Source organism: Podarcis cretensis, assembly GCF_951804945.1.
Source record: "Podarcis cretensis genome assembly, chromosome: 6".
Classification (NCBI taxonomy): Eukaryota; Metazoa; Chordata; class Lepidosauria; order Squamata; family Lacertidae; genus Podarcis; species Podarcis cretensis.
Window position 1 is genome coordinate 13,395,271 of NC_137175.1, and position 13,701 is coordinate 13,408,971.

The window sequence follows — 13,701 nt, forward strand, 5'->3', positions numbered from 1 at the left end:
TGCTTATAATTTTTCCTCACAAGGTTTAACACTCTATTTCCTATTCCTTTTTAAAAAAATGTTATTACAAGTAGAACAGTGCTTGAAGTGGCATACTTAGAAAATCCACATACTGATTTGAATAAAACGGCGCTAGGGTGGCTGCTGCTGGATGTTTTGCCTTTTTTTTTAGTCTGTGGGGGACAATATTTACCTCAGCGCTTATTTTTCTGCGTTTTTAGAATGTGCAAGGAAGGAAGCAGCGTTTCGGCGAGCCACATGTGCTCGCCCAAAACGAGCTCGTTTCTCAGCTGTACATATTTTTGTTTTAAACGCAACAACAGTGCTAGAATTTGGGAAGGATTTAAGAACTTGAAAGCAATTTAGTGAATTCTCCCCTCACATCTTAAAAAATGGAAGCCGCATTTATTTACTGACTGGTACCGTTACTACCAATGACAATAAATGTTAACTAGCGCCATTTATCATGAAGTCCAATGAAGCGAGGGCGTTATGAAAATACTGAGGTGAATTGAAAAAAAACACTTGAAGGGATACTGTGGAGAAGGGACAACTACTCTAAAGATGGTCGTGGCAGTTTGTGCGTTCGCGGGGGAAAAACAGAAATACAGTATATTAAGCGCTCGACATTTGCGCAAGTAATTGAGCTTTAGCAGTTGCGAGCGACAATCGCGTCGACCTCTGGAGCGAGAAGGGGCGGGGCGAGAAACAGCGGTTGACAACGACCGTTATCAGTCACGCTCGTCACCCGCTGATTGGCTGGAAGGAACAGGCAGCGTGGAGAAGGAGGAGGAAGCGAGCGTGACTGCGTGAGACTTGGGAGAGAGGATTTCCTCGCCTCGCCCCCTCCGCTGCCCGCCTCTGAGTGACCCCGCCTTCCACCTCAGGACGGCTTAAAGCGATTGGCTGTCAGGGTTCCTCGAGGCGGGCGTATTCCTCCGGAAAGGTGATTGGCTGGCGGGACGGCGGCGCGTCTTGGCGGCTTCGTTCGGGCGTCGTGTGAGGGAAGCGCCTAAGCAGCCCTTACCTCGCAGCCGCGGCTTCAGGGCCACCCTCGCCTGAGGGCGCTGGCCAGGTAACCGGGTAGAGCAGGCCCACGGAAATGAACGGGCCTAAGTTAGTCACGTCTCTTGGTTTCAGCGCGCCTGCCTCACGCCGGATGCAACCCTCGTGTTTCGATATACCCCTCCCCCTCCCCCCCCCCGTTTCCACTTCGGATTTCTTGGCAATGATCTTGCTAGATCGTTGGTTTCCTTTTCCTTCTGAGAGAAATCTAGCAAATTTTCGTGGAAATTTCGTATTTGCTTCGCTCGCCTTTTTAACTGCTGTGCCCCTTGGGTTATTTTACCCACCGGTTTCCACATTGGGGGTAGAAACATGAAAACGGACTCCCCGTTTGCAAATGTTTCTAGTCAGCCTGCAAGAGAAGGGAGGGGACAGTGGGTGACATTTGCCTAAGGGAGGTTATACAAACGGTTTAAAACAAGTCATTCATTTTACAAGTCTTCCTTGAGTATTTTGGTCCGCTTGAACTTCATGGAGACAAGAAACTGCTCCTGTTGAGAGTTTTAGCTTAAACTGCATTTATCCAGCTTAACCCCAGCTTATCTACTGTAAAACTCACCCTTGTTACCCCAAATTCTTACTAGCAGTTATGCAGCATACAGCTGCTTTTTCATACATATGGTTGTAGTTGCTTTGATAATTGCTGCTGCTAGGCAACTGCCAAAGAAATGATAAAAAGCCTTCAAAGGGCTTAGATTGCTGGATCTTGCCTAGTCATACCTGTTCCTGTGCCTTTAAAAGCATGCTGACCTGAAGTAATCAGAATATGAAGTTTTTCACTCCACAGGGCTAAGCATTATCACATTAGTTTCTGCACACTGAACCATCATTAAAGGTACCGCTAGGGACAATTTCAAACTTCGTCAGTCCTAGAAAAGAAGACCATCAATATAATGTTTCCTACTGTAGGAACAGAGTTATTCCAGAATGAAAATAAATAAATAAACGTGTAAACTCCAGGGCAATTTGTTCATTGTTGATTCAAAACATATAAACAAACATGGTTTGGGATGCAGCTGAGGGAGGTTACAGATTGCATACATTTCTATTGCCTGTGCAAGAAAAAAGGAAGGAATGTCACTCCAAGAGTTCAAAATTACGTACATTGGCTAATAAACCCATTGGGTTGGATCTAATCCTAACCAGCTCCCTAGCCTGGCAGGGTTTTATGGAGCGATAGGGCCACTTCTGTATCTGCAGCCTAGCTATGCATGTCAGACGGAAGGGGCAGTGAAATTGCTTCTGCAGCCTGGCACTGGCACTGCAATTGAGCCCAATAACAGGTGGAAGGAGGACCCCTATGGCAGTGCAGTGATGCTGGTGTAACTGTAGATGAAGTCTCAACAGCCAGCAGGCTAGGTGGAGGGATACTTCCCCCTCCCCCCAGAGGCCTGGTGCAAGGAGATTTGGATTGCTCTGTCGGGTGTGCTTAGTGTGAAATCAATGGGATTTAAGTGAATGCACTATTTTTAACTTGAAACCAGCCTAACAATATAATAAACCATGGCAGTCCTAATTCCAGTGGAGTGGTGAAGATGTCCCACTAAATCATCAGGTTCACTTCTTGGGAGTGCTTCTGGATGTGTGCCTACTGGATAGCTAGGCTAAGGCTGTGACAGCAGCTCATACCAAGCTTCAGCTGATAATCAAATATGTCCCTTCTTGGAAAATGGGGGTCTAAACTCAGTGGTGGCACATGCCCTAGTAAACATGACTAGTTTATTGAATGTGGAACTGCTCTTTAATATTTGGCATAAGGTTAGTTGCAGAGTTTTTAAGTAACTGCACACTGAGACTTTGGCTGATCTCTTGCTACGAAGTTGTAGCATTACTGAAAAAGACCTGCAGCATCAATTTACCAAATTTGATGGATGCTGATCTTTAAAAATGGAAGTGTTCAGATCCCTAAGGTATGCTGGGCCTGGACTGTGTAGGGATTTATTAACACATTGAAATGTACAGAAACTGTTGGAGAAGCCCTTGTATATTAATGTTTTTATGTATTTTTGCCTTTAGCAAGCAGGCATTCTTCATCAGTTGTAGCTTCTGAACTATTCTCAAAGACAACTGTTATAGTAGGCAGATACAGCAGTTCAAATATTAAATGGTAAAAATTGTGTTGCATAACTTGCAATGTTTGCATGTATACTTGGAAGAAGTTAACTGTTCAATGGGGCTTATAACGCTACTACATAAAATGAATCAATGCTATTGTAAGGTAGATGCAGAGTCAGATTTTGAAGCAGAAATAGGTTTTGATTGCCGCAGATAATCTTAAAGAACACACCATTTTAACCATTGGTTTACTTGTACATTTTTATTGTGTTTTTAATATTACTGATAAAATGTAACTTTTCACAGTTGGAGTGTGCAGTATATTTATATTAATTAAAATTAATATAAAATTAGATTTTATATTAAAATGTGCATTTTCTCAATTTTTTGCCTCTCAGGTTAAGTATATGAAATTGTCAAAATGCCTGTTAGGAGGCGGGAAGGACAGGTATGTGCTGCTCTGTATCTGTTCTGAGTTGTTTTTGTTTTAATAGCTTAGCCTTTTACATTACCAAATAATAGTTTTACGGGCATAAGGTATTTGTTTGTTTTTAATAGTCTGTACAGGCCTTATACATTATTATTCCCAAGAATGACTTTTTTGTTCAATCCAGACCCCAAAGAGTTGTAGAAAATTGATTTATTTGATGTTTAGCTCACCCTTTCCTCCCCCCACCCTGCTTTGAATGTGCATAAAATAATAAAACTAGTGGAACTTCTGCAATATAATTGAATACACATATGGTTACGCAAACCACTATATATCTTCCAAGTATCTTTGATTCAGGAACAGGTAATTGATTCTTAATTCCTAAGGAACGTGTACAAATGCATACATAGAGTTTCTACATGATATTCCCCTCCTTTGATTTCAGAGAAAGGGGTTGCATTGCCTGTACTTGCCTTTGCTTATATATACATCTGTCTCTTCCATTGATTTGAATGCAGAAGCCACTGTGAGCATGGAAACTTTGAGTTGTGTCCAGTGTAGTACTACTTGAGCATCCCATCAGTGCAAGGATTTCTGCTTGCACAATGGAATATTCTCCCCTTTCCAGTCATTGCTATTAACATTAACATCTTTCTAATATTTTAGCACTATACCTCTCTTTTATTTTTTAAAAAGCCAGAAAAGTGTTTTAGTCCTAATTAAAAGATTGATTAAAAATACAGATTTACATAAGATTTGTCACTGTCCTCAATGTAACTGAAGTATTAAGTAGTACTATTTGTGTGTTTTTTCCCCATTCTGACAGCTGGAAAAATGTATAGATGATGCTACAAGAAAAAATGACTTCCAAGCATTGGAACAGTTCTTGGAAACTGATTTTTCTGGTGGCATTTCTCACAAATGCAGCAAACAGTTTCTCAATAAATTAGACAAACTTATATGCCAGGTAATGGATTTTTGTTTTTGTGTTACGTCAGTACATAGTGGAATATTGTATAAAATATTGTTTAGGGCAGTTTGAATTACAGGAGAACCATGGGCTTGATAGTATTATGAAGTATTGTTGATAGTATTCTGTCTCTTTTAGATGAAAATTGTCTGTTGTGAGTTTACAGTCTCCATATTTCTGTTAATCTCTCAGCACGAAATCACATATGAACCTACTCAATGTTTTCTAATTTCTTCTCCATTGTCCTTTTGCCAACAGATATGTGTTGGGTGGGGACAGGAGAGAGGTCTTTTAAGTTCTACTGCATTGCCCTCTCTTTGTTCGTGGACTGTTAAGATCATTTCATCATAGCATGCATTTTACAGTAAAAGTGTCATTATGCTTTTATTCTGCTGCTGTTTACATATTTATTTATGCAGTTATAATGGCATTTTAGGAATAAAAATGTTTTTTGTGTGTGACTTACAATTTGGGTGGCGCTGTGGTCTAAACCATTGAGCCTCTTGGGCTTGCCGATCAGAAGGTTGGCAGTTTGAATCCCCACAATGGGGTGAGCTCCCGTTGCTTGGTCCCAGCTCCTGCCAACCTAGCAGTTCAAAAGCTCACCAAAAAATTGCAAGTAGATAAATAGGTACTGCTCCGGCAGGAAGGTAAACGCTGTTTCTGTGCACTGCTCTGGTTTCGGTGTTCCGTTGTGCCAGAAGAGGCTTAGTCAATGCTGGCCACATGACCCAGAAAAAAATTCTGCGGACAACTGCCGGCTCCCTCAGACTGTAAAGCAGGTTGAGCGCCGCAACCCCAGAGTCGTCCGCAACTGGACCTAGCTGCCAGGGGTCCTTTACCTTTACCTTTTTAAGATGACTTTGATTTTATCATTAAAAGTGATGTAAAATTTAAATTTCTTTGTGGAGACAAGCAGTTTATTTTTTTAAAAAATATATAAAGGTAAAGGTAAAGGTACCCCTGCCCGTACGGGCCAGTCTTGACAGACTCTGGGGTTGTGCGCCCATCTCACTTAAGAGGCCAGGGGCCAGCGCTGTCCGGAGACACTTCCGGGTCACGTGGCCAGCGTGACATCGCTGCTCTGGCGAGCCAGAGCCGCACACGGAGGCGAGCCAGAGCCGCACACGGAAACGCCGTTTACCTTCCCGCTGGTAAGCGGTCCCTATTTATCTACTTGCACCCGGAGGTGCTTTCGAACTGCTAGGTTGGCAGGCGCTGGGACCGAGCAGCGGGAGCGCACCCCGCCGCAGGGATTCGAACCGCCGACCTTTCGATCGGCAAGCCCTAGGCGCTGAGGCTTTAACGCACAGCGCCACCTGCGTCCCTTAAAAAAAATATATATGTTTCCTTAAATATGTGACTTCAAGGGGTCGGGGCCCTCCAAAATAGTTGTGGAGGTGGTGCTGGTGTGGGGCAAGGAGGGAATCAGTAACATTTCTGCCACCCCCATATCCCCTCAGATTCCTGGATCTTTTTTTGGATGGAAGGAGACCTTCATTTGTGGATGACAAGTCAGGATCCAATCCATTGTTTTCATCCTGTTAAGTAAAGTTTTATGTATAATTATTGAAATTTTTGTTTTTTAATTTCAGGGACTTGACAATGAAGACGTCAAGAATGTTTCCACTATGTTGAATACTCTTCTGAAACAAGGCAGAAATATAACCATATTAGGGGAAATTGGGTTTCCAGCAATGATAGAATATGGTCTTGTTCAAAAGATAAGTATAGGAAATTCAAAAATATTTCCTAGGAGTAATTAGAGATAAAATACAGTGGTACCTCGGGTTAAAAACTTAATTCGTTCTGGAGGTCTGTTCTTAACCTGAAACTGTTCTTAACCTGAAGCACCACTTTAGCTAATGGGGCTTCCTGCTGCTGCCGGGCCGCCGGAGCACGATTTCTGTTATCATCCTGAAGTAAAGTTCTTAACCCGAGGTACTATTTCTGGGTTAGCGGAGTCTGTAACCTGAAGCGTATGTAACCTGAAGCGTCTGTAACCCGAGGTACCACTGTAATAGCAACATATTGGATGTCCATTTGATTTGAGTACTGAACAGTGATTTAAAACTGATCATGGCTCCTTGTATGGGACGCGGGTGGTGCCGTGGGTTAAACCACAGAGCCTAGGACTTGCCGATCAGAAGGTTGGCAGTTCAAATCCTCATGACAGGGTGAGCTCCAGTTGTTCGGTCCCAGCTCCTGCCAACCTGGCAGTTCAAAAGCACGTCAAAGTGCAAGTAGATAAATAGGTACCGCTCCGATGGGAAGGTAAACAGCGTTTCCATGTGTTGCTCTGGTTCGCCAGAAGCGGCTTAGTCATGCTGGCCACATAACCCGGAAGCTGCACGCCGGCTCCCTCAGCCAATAAAGCGAGATGAGCACCACAACCCCAGAGTCGGTCACGATTGGACCTAATGGTCAGGGGTCCCTTTACCTTTACCTTTACCTATATGTATCACTAAATCATAATGATGATAAATCATTATGCTCCCCAATAATTGTATCAGTCATTTGAGTGGAGAGGAAATGAGCCCTGTCCCCAGGCTGATTTGCATGAGTGGGGGGCAGTTATGTGCCTGTGTGTTTTTCTTTTCTCTCTCTCCCTCATTCTCTTTTTCTTTATGCAAGCATGTGTGATAAACTCTGTTGACCACACCTACCACTGGGATGAGGCAAAGTTGACCATGACTGCACATTGCCCTTGCGCCAAAAGAAGGCTTGTTACCCTTGGTTTTCAATTGGAAAGCAGCCTGGTGAATTCTAGAAATACTAATAACTTTTAAATGTATACTTATACAAACCTTTTATGTTTTCTCTACATGGTAAATTGGTTTGAAAAGGCTCAAGAAATTATCCAAAATACAGTAAATGAAAAGAATGACAAATTTGCCACTCTGTTTGAAGACTTCTTTGATGTTCTTATGGTAAATATGCACCTCCTGCATTGTTCCATAAATTGACATGTATTTATTAAATATTTATAAGATGTACTTACTAAATATTTGGGGGAAAGCTTTTTTATTTACATTATTTTAACTCTTTGGTGATAATTAAATATCTAAACATTAAGAAAACAAGAAATCCAACTGTATTAAAAAGCCAATTAGATTTTCATTGTTTATCCCATATGCAGATAAAGGATATCATGTTCAAAATTTCTATTTGCTTATTTCAAATGTAAACTATAGTTATGCACATATAAGCAATCTCATTAGGTTGTCTCTTCTCTTTGTCCATTTCCTCTTCTTTTTCAGCATATTTTTTTGAAAATATAGTTATTACATGTGTATTTTTCTGGGGTCCGCCTAAACAGAAACAGAAATCACTTCTAAAGATTTCTCATTGATAGCAGAATTCAGTGGCTTTGGGGCACCCAGTTTTTGCTGATCCTTCCTATTCATTGCAGCCTGTCTGTTTCCTGAAAAGCTGCTTCCTGAAATGCTGTACCTCTGGGTTTAGCAAAATTCAGGTTCTGCCTTGGATGAATGGAATTGCTTTTTAATAGCACAAAGTCACCATTGGATACAATCCATTTCCACAAATAGATTAGTCCTGATTGTGCAGAGTGATTTTAATATGTTGTTTATTTAAATTGTAGATAGTACATGATGCCAGCAGTAAAGGTATGCATGAAACTAATTACTATAATTATATTTATTATATTTCTAGTTGCATATACTGTTGGTCCTATAGGTGTTTTGATTAATCAGTAATGAGTGTATTCTATATATTACAGTCAAATAGCCTAGATGCTGGGCTGGGGGAAGGCACTTACACATTGTCATAAAGAGAAAATACATCCCAAAAAGTGGCAGGGAGAGGAAATAGACTTATATAAACTTTGCATATACTAATTTATGCAGAGAGAGGAAGAAAGAAAAAATAGATGGATGCACATTTAGGCTGTGTACACACAACTGGCTTAAAATGCAGCCAAGTTATTTTTTCCCCAATTTGGATGAATCTGGTTTCATCTTCTTATGAAATGCAATAGAGATGGATTGTGGCTAATTTTGTGTGTATACCACTTCCCAAAACAGTGCTAGGAGGCCACTGGATAAATAGTAAATAGGAGGCTGTACACAGCCTTAGGTATTTTTACAGTAATTTAAATAGAAATGCATTACATTTCACTATAATGGGGAATACTGTGAACAGGTAAACTGTGTGCTTGCTTAGTTGGCTGTCCAGATGTTGTGTGTTGGTGGGCCTCTTCAAGAAACCTACTGCTGCTTCTTATAATTCTTTATCTTTAAAGTTGACTTGGACTAGACAGCTCTTCAAATAGAAGGCTGTCTTATATAAAGTAAGACACATGGCGACCTTATTGGGTTATGAAGTTTCAGATAATCTACAAGCTTTGAAAGATGCTAAGTTTGTGGCTCTCTTTAGAAATGAAATAGGGACGCAGGTGGCGCTGTGGGTTAAAGCCTCAGCGCCTAGGGCTTGCCGATCGAAAGGTCGGCGGTTCGAATCCCTGCGGCGGGGTGCGCTCCCGCTGCTCGGTCCCAGCGCCTGCCAACCTAGCAGTTCGAAAGCACCTCCGGGTGCAAGTAGATAAATAGGGACCGCTTACCAGCGGGAAGGTAAACGGCGTTTCCGTGTGCGGCTCTGGCTCTGGCTCTGGCTCTGGCCAGAGCAGCGATGTCACGCTGGCCACGTGACCCGGAAGTGTCTCCGGACAGCGCTGGCCCCTGGCCTCTTAAGTGAGATGGGCGCACAACCCCAGAGTCTGTCAAGACTGGCCCGTACGGGCAGGGGTACCTTTACCTTTACCTTAGGAATGAAAACGACTACTGTTGAATCGTTATAAAGAAAGAGGCTGCAATCTTCTATACAGTCTTCTTAAATCCCATTGATTTAAGATTTAAGCAGCCCAACTTTCTACAGAGATGCAGCCAAAAGCTCTAGCAAATGAGCTTTACTGTTCCTTGTTCCTTTCAGGTTGCATAAATTAAAGATGGCTGAAATTTAGAATGCTTGTATGTTAAATTCCTGTTTGTATTGTGTCACTTCAGACAATCAATATTTATAAAGCTTGCTTGCTTTCTAAATGAAAGGCTTTAAAAGTGTTTATTCACACTATAATTGCCAGTTTTTTAAAAATATAATCATATGGCTTTGTAGAGATTTGTGTAAGTGATATATTACAATATTTGTTTAGGTAAAATACAAGTACTAGAAAATTTTGTTTTGCGAACATGCACACTTGCTACCGATAAAAGAATTAACATTTATATTCAGCAGGAGGTAAGAAGCTTCTTTCTTCTGAATAATGTTAGGTTTTAATGATTACCCTTTTACCTGGAGTATTTTAAAAAGTTTTTATTCAGTTTTTAAAAAGACAGTGTAGAAGTAATGCACGTATACCTACTTCTCTGATCTCTGTGTCCATTTGTTTTAACGTGTCTATTTTGATGCATTTCTTCTATATATTTTTGAAAAATGTTTCTCTGCTTGCACTATACCACTTTTATAATTTAAATAAATTAACATCCATTTTTTCTCAAGCACTTTCAAGAACATTTCCTTTTTTCTTTCTCTTATTTAATTTCTGTTGTTCAGTCCCTTATGTATTCTTTGGCTACTCTATCAGCACATAGCTGATATCGTAGCTGACATACCAGCCACTAGGGTTGACTTTTGAAAAGTGCTTTTGTATTTTTAGTGATGCTTCATTGTGTATGGTCAGCCACATACTTGTCCAACAAAGGCCTGACTGACATGTTCTTCTGCAGATTGTGGGTACATAGTTTATCCAGACTTTAGCAGAGAAGAATTTCTCTTGCTCCACTAAACTGATAACCCTGTGTTATACCCTTAGACTCAGATTTATATATTACACAATAAACACTTAAGATCTGCAGTCATTAAGATCGAGATTCTTAAGTTACATAGTTTTAATGGACAATTAAAAATATTCTTTCACCTAATGCATTGCAAATATTTCTTGTTCTAATGTGGTTAATATTCAGTCATTTATTTTTATTATCCTTAGGCAGTAAGAAAATTGAACACAATGCTTGATTCTGTGCCCCGAGATACTAGAAAGAAAATTATTTCTACAGAGGAAATGCAAGAAGTCATGTAATTATTTAATCTTTAATATAATTACATAAGTCTTTCCCCTTTTCATAAAACTAGAACCTTGGTAAGAGAATCTAATTTTGTGGCAAAATCATTTTGTTGACATGGCTTAAAATATTCTTTAGGCACAATCCAGCCTCTGGGTTAAGCATTTTTAGAAAGCTGCTCTTAGAAAGCAGTATCAAAGAAGAAAGAACACAAAATGCTGGTGTAAGGAAAGCCAAAGTAAATTAATGCAGAAATCTCAGCCAGATCAAACATGACAAATGGCCAACCAACCTCTGCTTAAGAACCTCCAAAAAAGGAGATTCCATCACTTCTCATGGGAGTCTGTTCCACTGTCAGACAGCTCTTACTTTTCTGTTCTTCCTGATGTTTAGTCAGAATTTCCTTTCTTGTAACTTGAATCCATTTCTTCGGCTCCTACCCTCTGGAGCAGGGGAAAACGAGTTTGCTCCATGTGACAGCCCTTGAGATATTTGTAGATGGCTATTATATCTTCTCTCAGTCTTCTCTTTACCAGGCTAAACATACCCAGTTCCCTCAAGTGTTCCTGATAAAGATAGGCCAAACATTATTTTTACAAAAATCAGCCCAAAAATAAACAGAAAAGACGACTTTTTGGAATAAGATATTCTTAATTGTGGATATTACCATGAAGGGGATGCACTAATCATTAAACAAAAGTATATAATTTAAAAAGAAAAACACCTGAATCATAATATTTTGTTTTGCAGGAATGATATGGGAAAGAGAATTTTGGAAGCTGGGGGTAAGTGCAGAGGATACTTATGTTTGTTAGCTTAGATAATGTAACAGGAGTAGTTTTGCTATTGTGCCCATATTGACAATGTTAAGAGTATAAAGAATCGCATTCGAACATGAACATGAATTTGACAAAAGCATTTACAGTGGTGCCTCGCAAGACGAAATTAATCCGTTCCGTGAGGCTCTTCGTATAGCGGTTTTTTCGTCTTGCGAAGCAAGCCCATTGACAGCTTAGTGGATTAGCACTATTAGCGGTTTAGTGGCTTTTAGCGGATCAGCTGATAAGCGGCTTAGGGCTTAGGAAAAGGGGGGGAAAAGGGAAAAAACCCCGCAGGAACTCGCAAGACATTTTCGTCTTGCGAAGCAAGCCCATAGGGAAATTCGTTTTGCGAAGCGCCTCCAAAACGGAAAACCCTTTCGTCTAGTGGGTTTTCCGTCTTGCGAGGCGTTCGTCTTGCGGGCTACCACTGTAGTTCACACATAAAAAGAACCCTCCCAGCTCTCACCTGGGAGCTTTCCCCTCTTCCTCCAGCTTCTCACACTGGGAGATCCTCTCCACCCTGCCTCTCATGCAAGGCCCTTCCATCACTTTCCTGTATGTATCTTCCTTTAATTTAAGATAGGAAACTTCAAAAATCAAAACAGAAATATAGATAGAATTAACAGAAAGAAAACAATAATTAAAGATCATAGAAATGTAAGATAAGTAACTAAAACCAAAGAGGGAGGTCTTCTTATTCTTTGTTTGCCAATTATGTAGATAACAATTATTCAAAATATGTACTTCATGTTAATATCTAGCTGTATTAAAGTTCAGCTTTTTCACAATCTGCTAGGTGTTGTTTTCTTCATCTTCAATCCGAGGCATCTCAAATTTGCCTTTTTCCACTCTTTGAAGAAGAGATCCCCATTGGCACTCAAGGACTCTAGTTATGAAGCATCTTCATATTAAAAAAACCCCGTACTGAGTATGCTCAGTCTTCACTGGGCTGTTTTAGAGGCTTTTCCCTCTAAAGGTTATACCTACTTCTGCAAACCTTGAGGTCCCCCAAATCATACTCATGCTCCCTTTTTGTTTCTTAGTAGCCCAGTTTGTTTCTCAATAGCCCAGATAGCTACATGGCTATCATAACCCATTACCTTTATGCAATATATCATACATTGTATCATTTTTAAAAATTAAAGCAACTAGTTAGCCAGTGTAATATTTATCTCTGGAAGGAGGTTTTATGCTAATATTCCTCTTGTGCATTATAGACTATGACCTCCAAGTTGCCATTACAGAAGCTTTGTGCAGAATGACATCAGAAAAACAGAGGCGAGAACTGGCAAGCCAATGGTTTTCAATGGAGTTTGTTAGTAATGCATTTAAAGAAATTAAGGATTCTGAGTTTGAAACAGTAAGTCACATTCAAATACTGGGTATTTCAAAGCAAAGGTATGATTGCAATACTTATGCTGCTTTTCTCCTTAACAGGATTGCAGAAAGTTCCTTAACCAGGTGAATGGCATTTTTGGAGACAAAAGAAGGTATGAAGTTAGCAATGAACCACCCTAAGATCGTTTGATGTCAGGCGGTATAGAAATGTAATTAATAAGAATAGTAATGGAAAACACTTTTTTAATTGGAGAAGAATGCAACATTGGATATATACAAATGCAGTTATATGATTTGACCTTTCATAAGGTCATAACACCTTGTTTGTGGGATCTGCACTGGCTGCTAAACTGCGTCCAGGCCAAGATTGGCAGTTAGATAAGGCCCTATACTGGATGTAGTCAGATTACCCAACGGGTCACTGCTTTCTGCAGAAAACTCTTATTGAAGTCTGCAAAATATCAGAAACCTGCTCCACAGCAACCCAGAACAGCAGTGTCATTGTGGCTGCTGGTTCTTAGTGGAAAAGCAATCTTGTTAAGATATGACAGGTACCCACTTTTTGCAGTTTGTTCCTTCTTTTGCTTGAGGCAAGAAACTTAATCTCTCCAATAGAATCTTCCAATCAGGTGAGGAAAATATATATAAACATTTTTTTTAGGAAATATTTTGTCCATTAGCAGGACTTTATTTTTTTCCCATCTGAAAAGGTAATGGAAAGTGGGAACAATTACCTGTGTGAGTGATGAGGTGGGAAATGAACATATCTTCATTCTGTAAATACTTTTTTGACAGGGTTTTTACCTATCCTTGTTTATCAGCTATGCTTTGTGAACATGAGGTAAGTTCATTTCTTTTGTCTTGTGTATCTTTTGTTTTATTAGAACTATTGGTGTTTTTGTTTAAAATTGAAACAGAGATATATGTTTGATAGAGTGTCAA

At 40.2% G+C, this 13,701-nt stretch overlaps 1 protein-coding gene across 4 annotated transcripts in view; it reads left to right on the top strand.

Moving 5' to 3' along the window:
- The first annotated feature begins 936 nt into the window (after positions 1-936).
- SYCP2 (synaptonemal complex protein 2) overlaps positions 937-13,701 on the top strand; it is a 55,279-nt gene continuing 42,514 nt past the window's right edge. The window contains exons 1-12 of one of the 4 annotated variants that reach the window (XM_079978840.1): positions 937-1,075; positions 3,519-3,568; positions 4,377-4,517; positions 6,116-6,244; positions 7,346-7,450; positions 8,125-8,149; positions 9,691-9,776; positions 10,525-10,613; positions 11,351-11,385; positions 12,639-12,781; positions 12,859-12,911; positions 13,555-13,600. In XM_079978840.1, coding sequence (XP_079834966.1) covers positions 3,542-3,568; positions 4,377-4,517; positions 6,116-6,244; positions 7,346-7,450; positions 8,125-8,149; positions 9,691-9,776; positions 10,525-10,613; positions 11,351-11,385; positions 12,639-12,781; positions 12,859-12,911; positions 13,555-13,600 — 879 coding nt within the window. In that variant the 5' untranslated portion in view covers positions 937-1,075; positions 3,519-3,541. Of the gene's footprint in view, positions 1,901-3,518; positions 3,569-4,376; positions 4,518-6,115; positions 6,245-7,345; positions 7,451-8,124; positions 8,150-9,690; positions 9,777-10,524; positions 10,614-11,350; positions 11,386-12,638; positions 12,782-12,858; positions 12,912-13,554; positions 13,601-13,701 lie in introns of all 4 variants that reach the window. The other 3 variants (XM_079978843.1, XM_079978841.1, XM_079978842.1) reach the window with 3 other exon arrangements.